General features: G+C 37.1%; 1 protein-coding gene and 1 long non-coding RNA gene across 10 annotated transcripts in view; one reads left to right on the top strand and one right to left on the bottom strand.

Moving 5' to 3' along the window:
* LOC309623702 overlaps nucleotides 1–18,820 on the bottom strand; it is a 248,219-nt gene that overhangs the window by 148,802 nt on the left and 80,597 nt on the right. The gene's annotated exons all lie outside the window — the stretch shown is intronic.
* Nucleotides 1–18,820, top strand: part of RAPGEF6 (Rap guanine nucleotide exchange factor 6) — a 233,864-nt gene that overhangs the window by 147,375 nt on the left and 67,669 nt on the right. For all 9 annotated transcript variants that reach the window (XM_082380768.1, XM_082380767.1, XM_082380766.1 and 6 more), the window contains 3 exons: nucleotides 10,686–10,850; nucleotides 13,786–13,893; nucleotides 16,118–16,321. In XM_082380768.1, the coding sequence (XP_082236894.1) occupies nucleotides 10,686–10,850; nucleotides 13,786–13,893; nucleotides 16,118–16,321 (477 nt within the window). The remainder of the gene's footprint in view (nucleotides 1–10,685; nucleotides 10,851–13,785; nucleotides 13,894–16,117; nucleotides 16,322–18,820) is intronic.

Genomic DNA, 18,820 nt, shown 5'->3' with positions numbered 1-18,820 from the left:
AATGGGAGTTAATTTCATCAAAGACAGCAATATTTAGAAACAAAACAGAAATTGAAAGGACCAACCATAAATGCATAAAGAATCCTAGATGAGTGCTTACTAGATCTCTGTGACATTGAAATAGACATTAACTTCTCTGAACCTCAATTTTCTTATCTGAAAATGGGGATGCTATGGCAGGGCTTTATTAGGGCTAAATGTGGCAAATCAAAAGCCTTAGCATGCTATAGAGTCTGAGTATTACTACCCATACTGTTTTCCCTTCTCTAATTCCCTCTCTCCCCTATTCCTTGCCCCTTTGCCTTCCACTCTCCCATCTCCCTGTCTCTTTAATGACATGTAGATGTAAAATAGAGCAATTCTAGTTGCAAGAGAGGAAGTAAATGCATGACCTTTTTTTCTTTTCAAGCAAGTCTTGGTTGCAAAATAAGTATATGTGTTGTTTTTCATTATAAGTGCAGAAGCTTATTTAACAATAAGAGGGACTGGTGTCAGATAAGATATTCCTCAGGAGTCAGGCTATTCCTCAGCACTGTCTTTTTCTTTTCCTAATGTGATAAGCGTAAGCTTTCTATGCAGAAAAAATTGAGTATATGTGTGGACTGCCATAGACTATCTTTTTATGAAGGCTCATGGTGAGCCTTATATTTTTATAATTTCTTTTTTCTTTTTCTTTTTTTACAAACTTATTTATTTATTTTGGCTGCATTGGGTCTTTGTTGCTGCACGCGTGCTTTTCTCTAGTTGTGGCGAGCAGGGGCTACTCTTCGTTGCGGTGCACAGACTTCTCATTGCGGTGGCTTCTCTTGTTGTGGAGCACGGGCTCTAGGCGCATGGGCTTCAGTAGTTGTGGCACGTGGGCTCTAGAGCACAGGCTCAGTAGTTGTGGCACACAGGCTTAGTTGCTCCGCAGCATGTGGGATCTTCCTGGACCAGGGCTCAAACCCGTGTCTCCTACATTGGCAGGCGGATTCTTAACCACTGCGCCACCAGGGAAGCCCTGTAATTTCAAACTTACAAAGGAGTTGCAAGAACAGTACAGAGAACACCCTGACTCAGATTCCCCAACTGTTAACATTTCACTGTATTTTCTCCATTATCATCAGTCTTTTTCAACCGTTTGAGAGCAATCTGCAAATGTGATGCCTCCTCACTCCTAAATGTTTCATTGTGTATTTCCTAAAAGCAAGAACAGTCTCCTGTATAAACACCATAGAAACCTTCAAGTTAGGAAATGTACATTGATAAAGTAAAACCATTCAGTCCACAGACGATACTTAGATTTTCACCAACTATCCCAACAATGGCTCTTTTTTCCTTTTTGGTTCAGAATCTCATCCAGGCACACAGTTTCATTTAGCTGTCATGTCACTTAAGTCTCCGCCAGGAACAGTCTTTCCCTATTCACGTTCTCAGTAGTTTTTTTTTTTTTTTTTTTTTTCAGTCATCAATTTTATACATATCAGTGTATACATGTCAATCCCAATCGCCCAATTCAGAACACCACCATCCCCACCCCACTGCGGTTTTCCCCCCTTGGTGTACATACGTTTGTTCTCTACATCTGTGTTTCAGCTTCTGCCCTGCAAACCGGTTCATCTGTACCATTTTTCTCGGTTCCACATACATGCATTAATATACGATATTTGTTTTTCTCTTTCTGACTTACTTCACTCTGTATGACAGTCTCTAGATCCATCCATGTCTCAACAAATGACCCAATTTCGTTCCTTTTTATGGCTGAGTAATATTCCATTGTATATATGTACCACAACTTCTTTATCCATTCGTCTGTCGATGGGCATTTAGGTTGCTTCCATGACCTGGCTATTGTAAATAGTGCTGCAATGAACATTGGGGTGCATGTGTCTTTTTGAATTACGGTTTTCTCTGGGTATATACCCAGTAGTGGGATTGCTGGATCATGTGGTAATTCTATTTTTAGTTTTTTAAGGAACCTCCATATTGTTCTCCATAGTGACTGTATCAATTTACATTCCCACCAACAGTGCAAGAGGGTTCCCTTTTCTCCACACCCTCTCCAGCATTTGTTGTTTGTAGATTTTCTGATGATGCCCATTCTAACTGGTGTGAGGTGATACCTCATTGTAGTTTTGATTTGCATTTCTCTAATAATTAGTGATGTTACAGCAAAGGAAACCATAAACAAGACCAAAAGACAACCCTCAGAATGGGAGAAAATATTTGCAAATGAAGCAACAGACAAAGGCTTAATCTCCAAAATTTACAAGCAGCTCATGCAGCTCAATAACAAAAAAACAAACAACGCAATCCAAAAATGGGCAGAAGACCTAGATAGACATTTCTCCAAAGAAGATATACAGATTGCCAACAAACACATGAAAGAATGCTCAACATCATTAATCATTAGAGAAATGCAAATCAAAACTACAATGAGATATCATCTCACACCGGTCAGAATGGCCATCATCAAAAAATCTAGAAACAATAAATGCTGGAGAGGGTGTGGAGAAAAGGGAACACTCTTGCACTGTTGTTGGGGATGTAAATTGATACAGCCGCTATGGAGAACAATATGGAGGTTCCTTAAAAAACTAAAAATAGAACTACCATACGACCCAGCAATCCCACTACTGGGGATATACCCTGAGAAAACCATAATTCAAAAAGAGTCATGTACCACAATGTTCATTGCAGCTCTATTTACAATAGCCAGGACATGGAAGCAACCTAAGTGCCCAATCATCGGATGAATGGATAAAGAAGATGTGGCACATATATACAATGGAATATTACTCAGCCATAAAAAGAAACGAAATGGAGGTACTTGTAGTGAGGTGGATGGAGTTAGTCTGTCATACACAGTGAAGTAAGTCAGAAAGAGAAAAACAAATACAGTATGCTAACACATATATATGGAATCTAAGGGGAAAAAAAAAAAAAAGGTCATGAAGAACCTAGTGGCAAGACGGGAATAAAGACACAGACCTACTAGAGAATGAACTTGAGGATATGGGGAGGGGAAAGGGTAAGATGTGACAGGGTGAGAGAGTGGCATGGACATATATACACTACCAAACGTAAAATAGATAGCTAGTGGGAAGCAGCCACATAGCACAGGGAGATCAGCTCGGTGCTTTGTGACCACCTAGAGTGGTGAGATAGGGAGGGTGGGAGGGAGGGAGATGCAAGAGGGAAGAGATGTGGGAACATATGTATGTGTATAACTGATTCACTTTGTTATAAAGCAGAAACTAACACACCATTGTAAAGCAATTATACTCCAATAAAGATGTTAAAAAATAAATAAATAAATTCTCATCACCTATTTGGAAAAAAAAATATATATATATACAGATATAGGTATCAAAAGAACAAAATAAATATCATCTACGATCCCAGAGAGGGGAAAACAAAAATAATTAGTGATGTTGAGCATCTTTTCATGTGCTTCGTGGCCATCTGTATGTCTTCTTTGGAGAAATGTCTATTTAGGTCTTCTGCCCATTTTTGGATTGGGTTGTTTGTTTCTTTAATATTGAGCTGAATGAGCTGTTTATATATTTTGGAGATTAATCCTTTCTCTGTTGATTCATTTGCAAATATTTTCTCCCATTCTGAGGGTTGTCTTTTCATCTTGTTCATGGTTTCCTTTGCTGTGCAAAAGCTTTGAAGTTTCATTAGGTCCCATTTGTTTATTTTTGTTTTTATTTCCATTACTCTAGGAGGTGGATCAAAAAAGATCTTGCTGTGATTTATGTCAAAGAGTGTTCTTTCTATGTTTTCCTCTAAGAGTTTTATAGTGTCCAGTCTTACATTTAGGTCTCGAATCCACTTTGAGTTTATTTTTGTGTATGGTGTTAGGGAGTACTCTAATTTCATTCTTTTACATGTAGCTGTCCAGTTTTCCCAGCACCACTTATTGAAGAGACTGTCTTTTCTCCATTGTATATCTTTGCCTCCTTTGTCATAGATTAGTTAACCAGAGGTGCGTGGGTTTATCTCTGGGCTTTCTATCTTGTTCCGTTGATCTATGTTTCTGTTTTTGTGCCAGTACCATATTGTCTTGATTACTGTAGCTTTGTAATATAGTCTGAAGTCAGGGAGTCTGATTCCTCCAGCTCCGTTTTTTTCCCTCAAGACTGCTTTGGCTATTCAGGGTCTTTTGTGTCTCCATACAAATTTTAAGATGATTTGTTCTAGATCCATAAAAAATGCCATTGGTAATTTGATAGGGATTGCATTGAATCTGTAGATTGCTTTGGGCAGTATAGTCATTTTCACAATATTGATTCTTCCAATCCAAGAACATGGTATACCTCTCCATCTGTTGGTATCATCTTTAATCTTTCATCAGTGTCTTATAGTTTTCTGCATACAGGTCTTTTGTCTCCCTAGGTAGGTTTATTCCTAGGTATTTTATTCTTTTTGTTGCAATGGTAAATGGGAGTGTTTCCATAATTTCTCTTTCAGATTTTTCATCATTAGTGTATAGGAATGCAAGAGATTTCTGTGCATTAATTTTGTATCCTGCAACTTTACCAAATTCATTGATTAGCTCTAGTAGTTTTCTGGTGGCCTTTTTAGGATTCTCTATGTATAGTATCATGTCATCTGCAAACAGTGACAGTTTTACTTCTTCTTTTCCAATTTGGATTCCTTTTATTTATTTTTCTTCTCTGATTGCCATGGTTAGGACTTCCAAAACTATGTTGAATAATAGTGGTGAGAGTGGACATCCTTGTCTCATTCCTGATCTTAGAGGAAATGCTTTCAGTTTTTCACCGTTGAGTATGATGCTTGCTGTGGGTTTGTCATATATGGCCTTTATTATGTTGAGGTAGGTTCCCTCTGTGCCCACTTTCTGGAGAGTTTTTATCATAAATGGGTGTTGAATTTTGTCAAAAGCTTTTTCTGCATCTATTGAGATGATCATATGGTTTTTATTCTTCAATTTGTTAATATGGTGTATCACATTGATTGATTTGCATATATTGAAGAATCCTTGCATCCCTGGGATAAATCCCACTTGATCGTGGTGTATGATCCTTTTAATGTGTTGTTGAATTCTGTTTGCTAGTATTTTGTTGAGGATTTTTGCATCTATATTCATCAGTGATATTGGTCTGTAATTTTCTTTTTTTGTAGTATCTGCATCTGGTTTTGGTATCAGGGTGATGGTGGCCTCATAGAATGATTTTGGGAGTGTTCCTTCTTCTGCAATTTTTTGGAAGAGTTTGAGAAGGATGGGTGTTAGCTCTTCTCTAAATGTTTGATAGAATTCACCTGTGAAGCCATCTGGTACTGGACTTTTGTTTGTTATAAGATTTTTAATCACCATTTCAATTTCATTACTTGTGATTGGTCTGTTCATATTTTCTATTTCTTCCTGGTTCAGTCTTGGAAGGTTATACCTTTCTAAGAATTTGCCCATTTCTTCCAGGTTGTCCATTTTATTGGCATAGAGTTGCTTGTAGTAGTCTCTTAGGATGCTTTGTATTTCTGCAGTGTCTGTTGTTAACTTCTCCTTTTTCATTTCTAATTTTATTGATTTGAGTCCTCTCCCTCTTTTTCTTGATGAGTCTGGCTAATGGCTTATCAATTTTGTTTATCTTCCCAAAGGACCAGCTTTTAGTTTTATTGATCTTTGCTATTGTTTTCTTTGTTTCTATTTCATTTATTTCTGCTCTGATCTTTATGGTTTCTTTCCTTCTACTAACTTTGGGTATTGTTTGTTCTTCTTTCTCTATTTCCTTTAGGTGTAAGGTTAGATTGTTTATTTGGTATTTTTCTTGTTTCTTGAGGTAGGCTTGTATAGCTATAAACTTTCCTCTTAGAAGTGTTTTTGCTGCATCCCTTAGGTTTTGGATCGTCGTGTTTTCATTGTCATTTGTCTCTAGGTATTTTTTGATTTCCTCTTTGATTTCTTCAGTGATCTCTTGGTTATTTAGTAAGGTATTGTTTAGCCTCCATGTGTCTGACGTTTTTTTCCCTGTAATTAATTTCTAATCTCATAGCATTGTGGTCAGAAAAGATGCTTGATATGATTTCAATTTTCTTAAATTTACTGAGGCTTCATTTGTGACCCAAGATGTGATCTATCCTGGAGAATGTTCTGTGCACACTTGAGAAGAAAGTGTAATCTGCTGTTTTTGGATGGAATGTCCTATAAATATCAATTAAATCTATCTGGTCTATTGTGTCATTTAAAGCTTCTGTTTCCTTATTTATTTTCATTTTGGATGATCTGTCCATTGGTGTAAGTGAGGTGTTAAAGTCCCCCACTATCATTGTGTTACTGTCGATTTCCTCTTTTACAGCTGTTAGCAGTTGCTTTATGTATTGAGGTGCTCCTACGTTGGGTGCGTATATATTTAAAATTGTTATATCTTCTTCTTGGATTGATCCCTTGATCATTATGTAGTGTCCTTCCTTGTCTCTTGTAACATTCTTTATTTTAAAGTCTGTTTTATCTGATATGAGTATAGCTACTCCAGCTTTCTTTTGATTTCCATTTGCATGGAATATCTTTTTCCATCCCCTCACTTTCCGTCTGTATGTGTCCCTAGGTCTGAAGTGGGTCTCTTGTAGACAGCACATATATGGGTCTTGTTTTTGTATCCATTCAGCAAGCCTGTGTCTTTTGGTTGGAGCATTTAATCCATTCATGTTTAAGGTAATTATCGATATGTATGTTCCTATGACCATTTCCTAATTGTTTTGGGTTTGTTTATGTAGGTCCTTTTCTTCTCTTGTGTTTCCCACTTAGAGAAGTTCCTTTAGCATTTGTTGTAGAGCTGGTTTGGTGGTGCTGAATTCTCTTAGCTTTTGCTTGTCTGTGAAGCTTTTGATTTCTCCTTCGAATCTAAATGAGATCCTTGCCGGGTAGAGTAATCTTGGTTGTAGGTTCTTCCCTTTCATCACTTTAAGTATATCTTTCCACTCCCTTCTGGCTTGCAGAGTTTCTGCTGAGAAATCAGCTGTTAACCTTATGGGATCCCTTGTATGTTATTTGTCATTTTTCCCTTGCTGCTTTCAATAATTTTTCTTTGTCTTTAATTTTTTCCAATTTGATTACTGTGTGTCTCGGCGTGTTTCTCCTTGTGTTTATCCTGTATGGGACTTGTTGTGCTTCCTGGACTTGCGTGGCTATTTCCTTTCCCATGTTAGGGAAGTTTTCGACTATAATCTCTTCATATATTTTCTCTGGTGCTTTCTCTCTCTCTTCTCCTTCTGGGACCCCTATAATGCGAATGTTGTTGCATTTAACTTTGTCCCAGAGGTCTCTTAGGCTGTCTTCATTTCTTTTCATTATTTTTTCTTTAGTTTGTTCCGCAGCAGTGAATTCCTCCATTCTGTCTTCCAGGTCACTTATCCATTCTTCTGCCTCAGTTATCCTGCTATTGATTCCTTCTACTGTAGTTTTCATTTCAGTTATTGTATTGTTCATCTCTGTTTTTTCTTTAATTCTTCTAGGTCTTTGTTAAACATTCTTGCATCTTCTCGATCTTTGCCTCCATTCTTATTCCGAGATCCTGGATCATCTTCACTATCATTATTCTGAATTCTTTTTCTGGAAGGTTGCCTATCTCCACTTCCTTTAGTTGTTTTCCTGGGGTTTTATCTTGTTCCTTCACCTGGTATATAGCCCTCTGCCTTTTCACCTTGTCTATCCTTCTGTGAATGTGGTTTTTGTTCCACAGGGTGCAGGATTGTAGTTTTTCTTGCTTCTGCTGTCTGCCCTCTGGTGGTTGAGGCTATCTAAGAGGCTTGATGTTAGGGACTGGTGGTAGGTAGAGCTGACTGTTGCTGTCCATATGCCATCTATTTTTCTTTTCCTCTGTGCTCAGTCTAGTTCCACTTGCTCATAGGGGGCCGCGTTCGGAGGCCTCGTGCCCTGCACTTCAGACCAGACTTTCTCGTGGGAAATGCCGACGCCGACACCTCAGCTTGAGGGGCGGTGCGCAGAAGCACTGCCCATGACACCCAATTCCTCTCAGCAGTTTTAAAGAATACAGCCCTTATAGTCTGTAGTATGACCCTCAGACGAGATCTATTCGGTGTTGCCTCATGCCCAGACTACAGTCATGCTTTCCAGGCAGGAATTCCACAGAAATAATGTGCTCTTCTCAGTGCATCATTTCAGGGAGCATACAGTGTCAACCTGTCTCACCACCAGTGAAGTTAACCTTAATCACCCGGTCCTCTTGGTGTCTGTCTGTCAAGTTTCTTCACTTAAAGCCACCATTTTACCCTTTGTAATTGATGAGCATTTGGAGCATTGATGTTCTGGGATAGTGTCAGTATGTCTTACAAACCTCTATCCACCAGTCTTTACTTCGATTGACTACTCCTGCCTGTAATGGTGATTTTCTATTTCCATTATTTCTTCTACATTTATTGTCATTCTACTGTAAGAATGAGCATTCTCCCCTCTTTAATTATATTGTTATGGTCTCATGTATTGTATCCCCTTACCATCAGTGTTGTTCTGATCGTCAGATTGTCCCAGATTTGGCCAGTGGGACTCTCTTAAGGCTGATTCCTGTATCCTTTTGACATGTCCCCATCATTTTTTGAGAGCTTCATTATTATCTGGCAAAACGAGATGTTCCAGGCTCATCTTTTACTGCCCCTGCTTTGGAATCAGACATTTCTCTGGAGAGCCCTGGATCCTTCTAGTAGAGAACAACATTAAAAAACCAGGATCTGGGCACTCTGTTCACTGCTACTGTGGTGTCATTGCTTCTAGAACTTTTCATCAGACAGAGGTAGGAAATATATGTATTTATTTACTATAAATTCATACACACTTGTATCTTCTTATATCTATCTATCTATTGATAACAGTCAAGAGTTCATACCAGTACTCCCAGTTCCAGTACTATACCACAAAGTTTTTGGTAGCCTTTTCCTTCCCCTTCTTGTAAATACTTTATCCAACAGTGGCTCTTGTTATGCTCTGTATATTTACTTATTTGCTCATCATAACCAGCCTCTACCATGCCAGCCATCTCCTTCACCTGCCCACTCTGCGTACCCTGTCACCCAGCATCCACCGTATTGGATGCTAGTGAGCAGTTTGGTAACATGCCACTGCATGACAATGGGACTTGTCTTTTTTTTTTTTTTTTGAGATTTATTTATTATTTATTTATTTTATTTATTTTTGGCTGCGTCGGGTCTTAATTGCGGCAAGTGGTATCATCGTGTGGTGCACGGGCCTCTCTCTAGTTGTGGCATGCGGGTTTTCTCCTCTCTAGTTGTGGCGCACAGGCTCCAGGGTGCGTGGGCTCTGTAGCTGTGGTGCACGGGTTCCAGAGTGCGTGGGCTCTCTAGTTTGTGGCACGCGGGCTCTCTAGCTGAGGTGTGCAAGCTCAGTAGTTGTGGTGCACAGGCTTAGTTGCCCCACGGCATGTGGGATCTTAATTCCCTAACCAGGGATCAAACCCGAGTCCCCTGCATTGTAAGGTGGATTCTTTACCACTGAACCACCAGGGAAGTCCCAGGGACTTGTCTTTAAATACAGTTTTGAATATATGGCCTAGTCTCCACAGAGATCCTGCCTCAGTGATTTAGCTAATCAGAATAATGGCCTTTCTTTAACATATTGATCATTTCCACCCCTGACTTAGCTATATATGATCTAAGAACCACATTTAAGTGACCTCAGATTGTGATTTGCCTTAATGATAGACCCAATTTGGTATTCTTGGAGTGTTTTGGAGGGTGGGAGAAGAATAAGAATGACCTGTGGTTGTCTTGTCCCTTAAATAGGTAATTCGAAGAGCCTTTCCTCTGACTTCCTTCTAGAGAAATGATTTACATACCTTATTAGCAGTGGGGTACCCTTTTTTATTTTTTAATAAATTCTTAAATAAGAACATTGTTAGTATTAATCTATGTTTGCTATGCAATAATTCTGGCCAGTGAAATTCTTTGGATGAATGCAACAAATTGAAATTTGAGGTTATGGGCAACAGTTGGTTTTTATATTTGGCTTAACATCTGGTTTATTTCTGTATTTGTTTTGTGTACCCATTTTTGAAAATGCTGCTAAGGTAATAAAGTTTAACATTGATTCAGAAGCTCAAGAAGGAGCAGTAGATAAATGTTGTTTGCATTCTTTTTTATACATTGGGAAACAGGCAAGCAGTTAAACTCTGAGTTAATGTAAAAACTATTTATAGAACTTCTAGTTCCTCTGGTGAGCTAGAATGGAGAAACCATAGAAGAGGAAACCTCTGTTCCAGGAAGTAACAACAATAAAACAAGCTATCTTGAGCTGCTATGTTGTTCCTATAGCCTGGGACAGAAGAGAATTTAAGGATGATTAAATTTGGAAGAAAACTTTATTTATTTACTTCTTTAATTTAACTCTTACCTCTTCCTTCTCTTTACTCGCGACAGTCATTACATTATCCCCGCGTTCCTATGATGAAATGCCAATAAAAACAGCTATGGCCGAGTAAATGCTGTTGTGCATGTTTATTCCTCTGCCTTTTCTCTCTCTAAACCTCTGGGTGATGGTGGACTACAACCTAGAGAGACTACGTACTCCGAGTGCTGAGGGTTTTAAAGGTGAAACTTTACTTCAAGGACTTTGTAATAGAGTGGCTACAAAAGGAAGTAATCAATAGGAGTTCTTTGGTTCCTGAGCTACTTGTTTATTTTCTAATTCTTGCTATATTTTTCTTTTTTAGGCAACACCTGAGCGTCTCATCATGCATTTAATAGAAGAGCATTCCATTGTGGACCCAACTTATATAGAAGATTTCCTATTAACTTACAGAACATTTCTTGAAAGTCCTTTGGATGTTGGGACCAAACTATTGGAATGGTTTAAAATTGACAGCTTAAGGGATAAGGTTGGTTTTGTAATTATGAAAGGCATGAAAGTGATTTTAACTTTTAAATTTTATTCCCCCAAAACCTTTTGCAATTGACAAGTTAAATGTTTATTTTGATAAGATTCAGTTCGCCTAAAAAGTTAGTGAATCAGTATAGACATATCTCTGCTTGGTTACTTTTATGACAGAATAACATGTTAAAAGTGGATATTTTGCCTTCTAAAAGGCAAAAACTGAAAGCAGGCTGTGGTGTAGCTATAAATTCAGAAGATGGATGATAATATTTTTACACTTTATCAAAATACTTGGTGGTTACTGAGGAGATCAATAAAACATTTAAAAGTCATTTAATAGTTTAGAAAGAATATTCACCAAGTAAATTTTTTCAAGAGGGCTTAGAAACAATCTAAATAGAATTAGAAATACATTGATTTTTGAGTTAAAGACTTTATAATCATTTTAAAACAGTTTATCTTTTTGACCTTAATTTATCACTGCTGTAACTTATTTTAATCTAGCTTTGAGTTTTGTTGGTTTTTTTTTTTTTGGCATTAAACATTGTTTGCTGTTTTAAATAGATTATCTTACCTTATTTTATGGGGTGTTTGTACTTCTCATGGAAAGAATAGTGATACCTCAGCTACTGGTACATTACTACCAGTAAACTACCTCAGTAACAGGTAGGAAGTTAGTCATTTTAAGAAAAATAAAAGGAGGGCCATAATAATTGCCTGGTGTATCTTTCTGAGTTATACTTTAAGGGAAATAAGTTAGATGTAGTTGGACTGTGGAATTCTATCGTCTAGGAAACTCAAGTGTCCAAAACTACAGGCTTGCCTTCCCCCTGATTTTGAAATTATATGTAGTTACTTAGGTTGCTGAGGAAATAAAGGCATGCTAGAGAATGAACAAAAATATGATTTAGGGACAACTAAATATTCATGTGTAAAAGAATGAAGTTTGACCTTTATACCATATTCAGTATTAACTCAAAATGGATCAGAGACCTAATATTAGAGCTAAAATTATAATACTCTTCAAAGAAAAGAAGGGGTGAAAAAAAATCATGACCTTGGATTAGGCAATGGTTTCTTAGGTATGATACCCAAAGCACAACCTTGAACAATGGAAAAAATAGATATATTGAACTTCATCAAAATTAAAACCTTTTCTACATTAAAGGTACTATCAGGAAAAACAGGACAACACATGGAATAGGAGAATATATTTGCAAATCATATGTCTGATAAGGGTCTAGTATCCAGAATGTATAAAGAACTCTTACAACTCGACACCAAAATGACAATACAATTTAAAATGGACAAAGGACTTGAATAGACATTTCTCCTAAGAAGATATGTAAATGGCCAGCAATCACATGAAAAAGATGTTCAATGTCATTAGTCAGGGAAATTGCAAATCAGAACCACAGTGATGGTTTTGATCACTTCACACCCACTAAGATAACTTAAAAAAAGGAAAGGAAATAACAAGCATTTTAAGGGTGTTGATGTGGAGAAAATGGAATTCCCATACATTGGTTATAGTAATGTAAAATGGTGTAGCTGCTGTGGAAAACAGCTTAGCGGTTCTTCAAAAAGTTAAACATAGAATTAACTGTGTAACCCAGTAGTTCTACTCCTGAAGGATATATCCAAAAGAGCTAATAGGTGTGCAAACAAAAGTTTGTAAGTCGTGTTCATAGCAGCACTATTGATGATGGCCAAAAAGTGGAAACAACCCAAATGTCCATCAACTGATGAATGGATAAACAAAATATGGTATGCCATATAATGAAATATTATTCAGCCATTAAAAAAAATGAAATACTGATACATGCTGCAACATGCATAAACCTTGAAAATATTATGGTAAGACAAAGAAGCCAGTCATAAAAGATCACATATTGTATGAGGTATCCAGGTAGACAAATCACAGAGACAGAAAAGCAAGTAAGTAGTGGGTGTTAGGGGCTGGAAGGAGGGCAGAATGGGAGGTCACTGCTTATTGGGAATGGGGTTTTCTTTTGGGGTGATGAAAATGTTCTAGAACTAGTAGTGGGGACGGTTGTACACAATTGTGAATGTGCTAAATGCCACTGAATTGTACACTTTAAAGTGGTTAAAATGGTGGATTTTATGTGTATTTTACCACAATTTTAAAAGTATATGACTTAAAATTACTTATTGTTAGGCACTTTTTTTTTCCTTTTTTTTTTTTTAGATTTTGGAAAATTCTCTGGCTTATTTCTTTTGATCTTATTTTGGCTCCTGTGTCTTTTCTTAATATTCAGAAGCTTTTTATTATTATTAATATTTATTGGAGTGTAGTTGCTTTACAATGTTGTGTTTCTGCTGTACAGCAAAGTGAATCAGGTATACATATACATATATCCCCTCTTTTTTGGATTTCCTTTGCATTTAGGTCACCACAAAGCACTGAGTAGAGTTCCCTGTAGACACATTATTTAATTCAACCTCCATTTGTTAGTTTTTAACTTATCTGTTAATCTGTGGCACAAAGTAATAAATCAGTTCACAACTTTGAAAATACACAGTATTTACGAAGGAAGTTTCAGATTTTTATTATAATTTTGGTGAAACATGTTCTCAGCTAAAGAAACACTTTTGACATTTGCCTGCTCTTGGAGGCTTGTGTTTTAAGATACTGTCCAAAATATACATCGCATGTACTTCTTACATGTTAGTGTACAGCCTTGTTTTTTCAGTGAAGGCAGAGTCTTGGCTTTCTCTGTTACTTGTGTACGTAAGGAAGCAAAAGCTCAAAGACATGCCTCTCTGTTAGAATGAGCCTTTTGTGTGTGAGCAGGTGGGCAAAGGGATTAGCCATAAAGCTCAATTCCCCCTCTGTTTAAGACATGCTTTTGGAACCTACTTTTGCAGAAAGAATGCCTCTCGTATAATCGTATGCTGCCTCTTCCATGTTTCCGCAGGTAACACGGATTGTATTATTATGGGTAAATAATCATTTTAATGATTTTGAAGGTGATCCTGCTATGACTCGATTTCTGGAGGAATTTGAAAAAAATCTGGAAGATACAGTAAGGCTCAGAAGAATTTTATCTTCTTCAGAGTTTAGGGATTCTTACCAACCTCCCACCCCACCCCCGAAGAATAGCAACTCAGAACAGCTTTCATCTTCTCCTGTGTCTTGATTGCCTGTTCTGAGAACTTCCAAATCTGTATTCTAGACTTCTGTTCATCCTCTGCTACTTCCGCCCAAACAAAAATCATGCTTCTTCCACAGTCTTCACTGATTTAGGCATACAAATACACATACTTTATCAGATCTACTTTAGACTTTAAGTCTCCCTTCTGCATGTGATTTCATTTGTTCTTAATATACAACACCTATGATTAATACCCTCAAGGTCTTCTTAACTTTCATGGTAGCTATTTATAAATCCATTTTGTTCTCCCTATTAGATTTAAAACTTTGAACTGCAACTGGGTTGTCTGCTCCAAGAAACTTGAAATTTTAGGAAGTAAATAATAATGCAGCTCAGGAGTCAGATTGCCTGAATTAACATTCAGACTTCACCAGTTGGTGGATATGTGAACTTGGACAAGTTGTCCAACCTTATATGCCTCAGTTGTCTTATTTTATGGACAGTAGCCTATAGATTGTTGAGATTGTTGTGAGGATTTTAGTGAGTTAATAAACATAAGAATCTGCCAGCAAAACCTGGCACATAGCAAATTTTCAAGAACCATTGTTATTACTCATATAGTACAAGTGGATTAAGTTGAATAAAGAGGGGGAAATTGGCAGATTTTTTTGTCCCTTTCCTTACCTCTTGGTTCCTTGTAACCTTTTCAGCAGCACATCTGCTCTATGTGAAATGGGGGGAATGCACAGGGAACTTGATTAAGAGGCCCATAGAGGCTCTTCCAGTGCTGGCTATGTAAATATTCAAGGGGCTTATGGAAAATAGAAACTGCCTTACAATCATGGGATTTTTTTCCCCAGTAATCAAGTCAGTCATCAAGTATTTATTGAATTCTACTTTATACTCCAAGCTGTTATATAGGATCACAACAGGTGTAAGACTTGGTTCCTACCCTGAAAAAAATTTAGCTTCTTGTTATAGACATGAGATTTACTTAGTACACTATTTGAGAATAGTTAAATATTAAACTGATATTAGAACCTGAAAGTTAGAATATTACTAAGTTTAAGGAAGATCTAAAATAATATAAGAATAATATTTCTAGAAGAGATGGAGACTTGAATGTGTCTTTGAATGTTAGACAATGTTGGGAAGGTGGTTCAAGTCCTTTAAGGTTTTAAATAAGGGTTTAAAAAGATTCTGGTTTTAGGTAACAGCCAGGAGATAAGCAAGATGGTAATAACAGATTATGTATTAGTAAGGTTCAGAAAATGAAGAAGAAATTTTTTTTGTCATCCCTCTCTAAATGAGACATCACTTTGAAATCTTTTCTAACCTTTTCTAGAAACTTTAAAAAAATCATATTAAGAGATCTTATTCTTTTTTTTTTTTTAAACATCTTTATTGAAGTATAATTGCTTCACAGTGGTGTGTTAGTTTCTGCTTTATAACAAAGTGAATCAGCTACAGATATACACACGTTCCCATATCTCCTCCCTCCCGCATCTCCCTCCCTCCCACCCTCCCCATCCCACCCCCCCAGGCGGTCACAAAGCACCGTGCTGATCTCCCTGTGCTATGCGGCTGCTTCCCACTAGCTATCTATTTTACATTTGGTAGTGTATATATGTCCATGACACTCTCTCATCCTGTCACATGTCACCCCTCCCCCTCCCCATATCCTCAAGTCCATTCTTTAGTAGGTCTGTGTCTTTATTCCTATCTTGCCACTAGGTTCTTCATGGCCTTTTTTTTTTTTTTCTCCTTAGATTCCATATATATGTGTTAGCATACTGTATTTGTTTTTCTCTTTCTGACTTACTTCACTCTGTATGACAGACTCTAACTCCATCCACCTCATTACAAATACCTCCGTTTCATTTCTTTTTATGGCTGAGTAATATTCCATTGTATATGTGTGCCACATCTTCTTTATCCATTCATCCGATGACGGACACTTAAGAGATCTTATTCTTGAGAGTGCTCTAGGGTGGAATGTTTCCCTCCTTCAGTTTTATTTACCCCTATTTATATGTTCTTTATTTCCTCTATATTTTAAATATAGCTCTAATTCTAATAATTTTAGGTGATTTTTAAAAGCCTATAGGAATAAATATATACATTTATATATACCTTACCCCTTTCTACTTTCTAGAAAATGAATGGTCATCTCCGGTTATTGAATATTGCCTGTGCTGCGAAGGCTAAGTGGAGACAGGTTGTACTGCAAAAGGCTTCCCGGGAGTCCCCTCTGCATTTCAGCCTAAATGGAGGAAGTGAGAAGGCATTTGGTATTTTTGTTGAAGGAGTAGAACCTGGTAGCAAAGCTGCTGATGCAGGACTGAAACGTGGTGATCAGGTAAGTAAATAACAACCACTTAAAGCCTTTTTATAAGTAATAGGTGTGCTACTTTTTTCCTCATCTGATATTTCTTCAAGTAAGCATGGTAAATTTCAGGAAGTATTTTTTAAGCTTCTTTTTAGAGGTAGTATTTTTTTAATCGTTTATTTTAAAAATGTCTTTGTCATATATCCATTACTTTTAATGGTAAATTTGATATAGTACATCCAGAAACAGCATGGTAGTCTGGCCACCATCGACCTGAATGGTCCTGCACATTCTCCAAGGATTAGGAAGCTCTATCAGTTGGCAACTTCACAGTATTCCAGAAAGATCCATATGAGAATTAGCACCCTACCCTTGCATGTTGTAAAGGAGTAAGCACTTCTATCCTTACTCTAAGTGGCCTAAGATTACCATAAATGATGGTTTTGGTTTAAATAATGTTCATATGGTAACAGAACTACATCCATAAGCAGAGTGAGCTGGCTGAAGGACTAAGGAAGGAGACACTGGGAGTAAGTTGATAGGGATTTATTCTCTCCATGTAGGCATTAGTTAACTATAGAACAGTATATTTCAAAAATGAGATTACGGACAGCCTTTTTACTAAAAAATACAATTCCTAGACCCACCTCAGTCTTAGTAATCATATTAATCACATTCTGCAGAGATGAAGACTGAAAATCTGTATTTTGAACAAAGCTCTCTAGATAATTCTCATGCACACCAAAGAGTCTAGATAATTCTCATGTACACCAAAGAGTGGTTTCTCGTCTAGCTGAATCACTTGGGAAGCTGAATTTGTTCCACTTAAAAATTTTGGTTTGTTCACACATTCATTTAGAATGTGACTTTATTTTACTTTTAACCAAACCATACTGTCATTTTTTTAAATTAAGAGGGCATTCACAGAGACTTCCCTGGTGGTTCAGTGGGTAAGAGTCCGTGCTTCCACTGCAGCGGGCACAGGTTCGATCCCTGGTCAAGGAACTAAGATCCTGCATGCCACGAGGCCAAAAAAAAGAGGGCATTCACATTATGAAAAGGTCTACACTTCAGGACAGTGGCTCTCAACCAGCAGTAATTTTGTCACCCAGGAGACATTTGATGATGTCTGGAGTTATTTTTGATTGTCATGACTTGGGAATTACTACTGGCATCTAGTGGATAGAGGCCAGGGATACTGCTAAAGAGCCTACAACACCCCGTGACAAAGCAGCCACCACAACAGAGTTATCCAGACCAAATATTAATAGTGCAAGGGGTTAAGAAACTCTCACATAATAAGTAAAACGTATATCGTAATAAAATATTTTAAAATTTAAAAAATGATGTAATTTTAGAAAAGAAACTCTTATATAAAGTTTTAATGATACCCTTCTTCCCCTAAGGGAGTTTTATAGAATAGAGATTTCTGGACCTTACTCAGACTACTCATTAAGAATATCTAGTAGCAAGGAACCTGGAGTCATTATATTTATTGTTCTAGTATTTTTTGGTAAACATATTTAAGAATCTCGTTCTTCACAGGAAGAAAAAAAAAAGAAAAATCCAGTGGTTTCATTCCTGACTGAGGAGAGAAATTTATCATGTTTTTACTTCTTCCCTCAGTCCTCCCAAGTATGGTTGAAATTATCTGAGATTTTAGATCTAGATTATAAGTCATTTTTTTAACATTATGGATGTTCTGTTTTAGGAGTACTTTGACATTTGCATTAAGTTTCATAAGATTATTATTAACAATCATTTAGGTATTTGCACCTGCCTTACTGATTTCATTGATCACCTCCACTTCATCTATGCCAATATGTCCCCATTATTTTATCTCACGATTATCTTCTAGTACTTCTAGTACCTTGTCTAGTACTTTTTTCAAAAAGGGTAAATGAGTACTATAACTTTGTGTCCTTACATGTCTTGATGATACTTTTTTGTTCAGTGGAGTGTAAAAATCTTTTATCACAGTCATTCTTCCCTCAGAACATTGAAGTCACAGAAAAGTATCACATCACTTAGTGTGGCCCAAAAGAAATCCAAACCATCCTTTATTTTTCTTTTCTAGGTACCTCTGGTTCTCCTCCTCCCCCCCCCCCACCAACCCCCACAGTGATCCTTATAGAGTCTCTGTTCTAAGTCTTTGGAATTCAGAATTTTCATGGGATTTTTTTTTTTTAATCTCTTTATTTATTTATTTATTTGCCTGGTACTAGATGATCCATTTCAGTATGTAGACTGAAGACTTTTTTGAACTCTGGGGATTTTACTTCTGTGATTTTTTTTTTCTTTTTCTTTTCCTAATATTTTGTTTCTCACTCTTTTTTATCCTTTTGAAATCTTTGTGTCAGTCCTTGAGATCTGTCCTCTGTACTGCCTTTTTTTCTCATTGTGTTTATCTCTTTATCCTTTTTCCTTGGAATTAGTACTTTTGAATAAGCTTCCTGATGATCCTGAGGTGCAGCCAAGTTTGTGAAGCCCTGATGTGAGTGATCAGCAGTGTCAAATGGAACAAGACCC

Source organism: Balaenoptera borealis, assembly GCF_965194805.1.
Source record: "Balaenoptera borealis genome assembly, chromosome: 2".
Classification (NCBI taxonomy): Eukaryota; Metazoa; Chordata; class Mammalia; order Artiodactyla; family Balaenopteridae; genus Balaenoptera; species Balaenoptera borealis.
The sequence above is the reverse complement of the archived record's forward strand: the minus strand, read 5'-3'. Positions and strand labels throughout refer to the sequence as shown.